At 60.5% G+C, this 557-nt stretch overlaps 1 protein-coding gene across 1 annotated transcript in view; it reads left to right on the top strand.

The window, feature by feature from the left end:
• The window catches only part of EMH_0069180 (uncharacterized protein), a gene marked incomplete at both ends in the record, with an annotated part of 2647 nt that overhangs the window by 1055 nt on the left and 1035 nt on the right, over window positions 1-557 (top strand). Inside the window, one exon of the mRNA XM_013498838.1 lies at window positions 2-491. Within this exon, the coding sequence (XP_013354292.1) occupies window positions 2-491 (490 nt within the window). The remainder of the gene's footprint in view (window position 1; window positions 492-557) is intronic.

The following is a 557-nucleotide window of genomic DNA, read 5'->3' as shown; positions in this document are numbered from 1 at the left end:
TGGCGGAGGACGCGTTCGCGACGTCTTTGTATGAGCAGCTGCCGGAGGGGCATCCTGCTGCTGCTGCTGCTGCTGCAGCAGCAGCTGCTGCTGCTGCTGCAGCTGCTCGTCAGCAGCAGCAGCAGCATGGGGTGGCATCTGTTGCTGTTGCAGCAGGAGCAGCAGGCGCAGCAGCAGGACGAAGAGGAGGAGGGTCTGAATTGCTGCTGCTGCAGCAGCAGCAGCTGCTGCTGCAGCGAGCAGCACAGCTGCAGCAAGCTTCTTTCTTTGAGCTGCTGGCGCAGCAGAAGCTGCTGCAGGGTTTGTATGCTGCTCTGAAGCATTGTGTTGCTACTTTAGATGCATTCTACACAGAGAACACTCCTGCTGCTGCTGCTGCTGCTGCTGCTGCTGCTCCTGCTGCTGCTGCTGCTGCTGGCGGTGGGGGTGGTGGTGGTGGTGCAGCAGCAGCAGCAGCAGGAAGAAGAAGAACAGCTGCGGCGCAGCAGGAGGTAGAGACAGAGCCAAGCGATGCAGAAACTGCAGCAAGACAGCAGCAGCAGCAGCAGCAGCAGCAA

Source organism: Eimeria mitis, genomic scaffold (genome assembly GCF_000499745.2).
Source record: "Eimeria mitis Houghton genomic scaffold, Emh_scaff3750, whole genome shotgun sequence".
Classification (NCBI taxonomy): domain Eukaryota; phylum Apicomplexa; class Conoidasida; order Eucoccidiorida; family Eimeriidae; genus Eimeria; species Eimeria mitis.
Note: the sequence above shows the minus strand (reverse complement) of the source record. Positions and strands in the feature narration are given on the sequence as shown.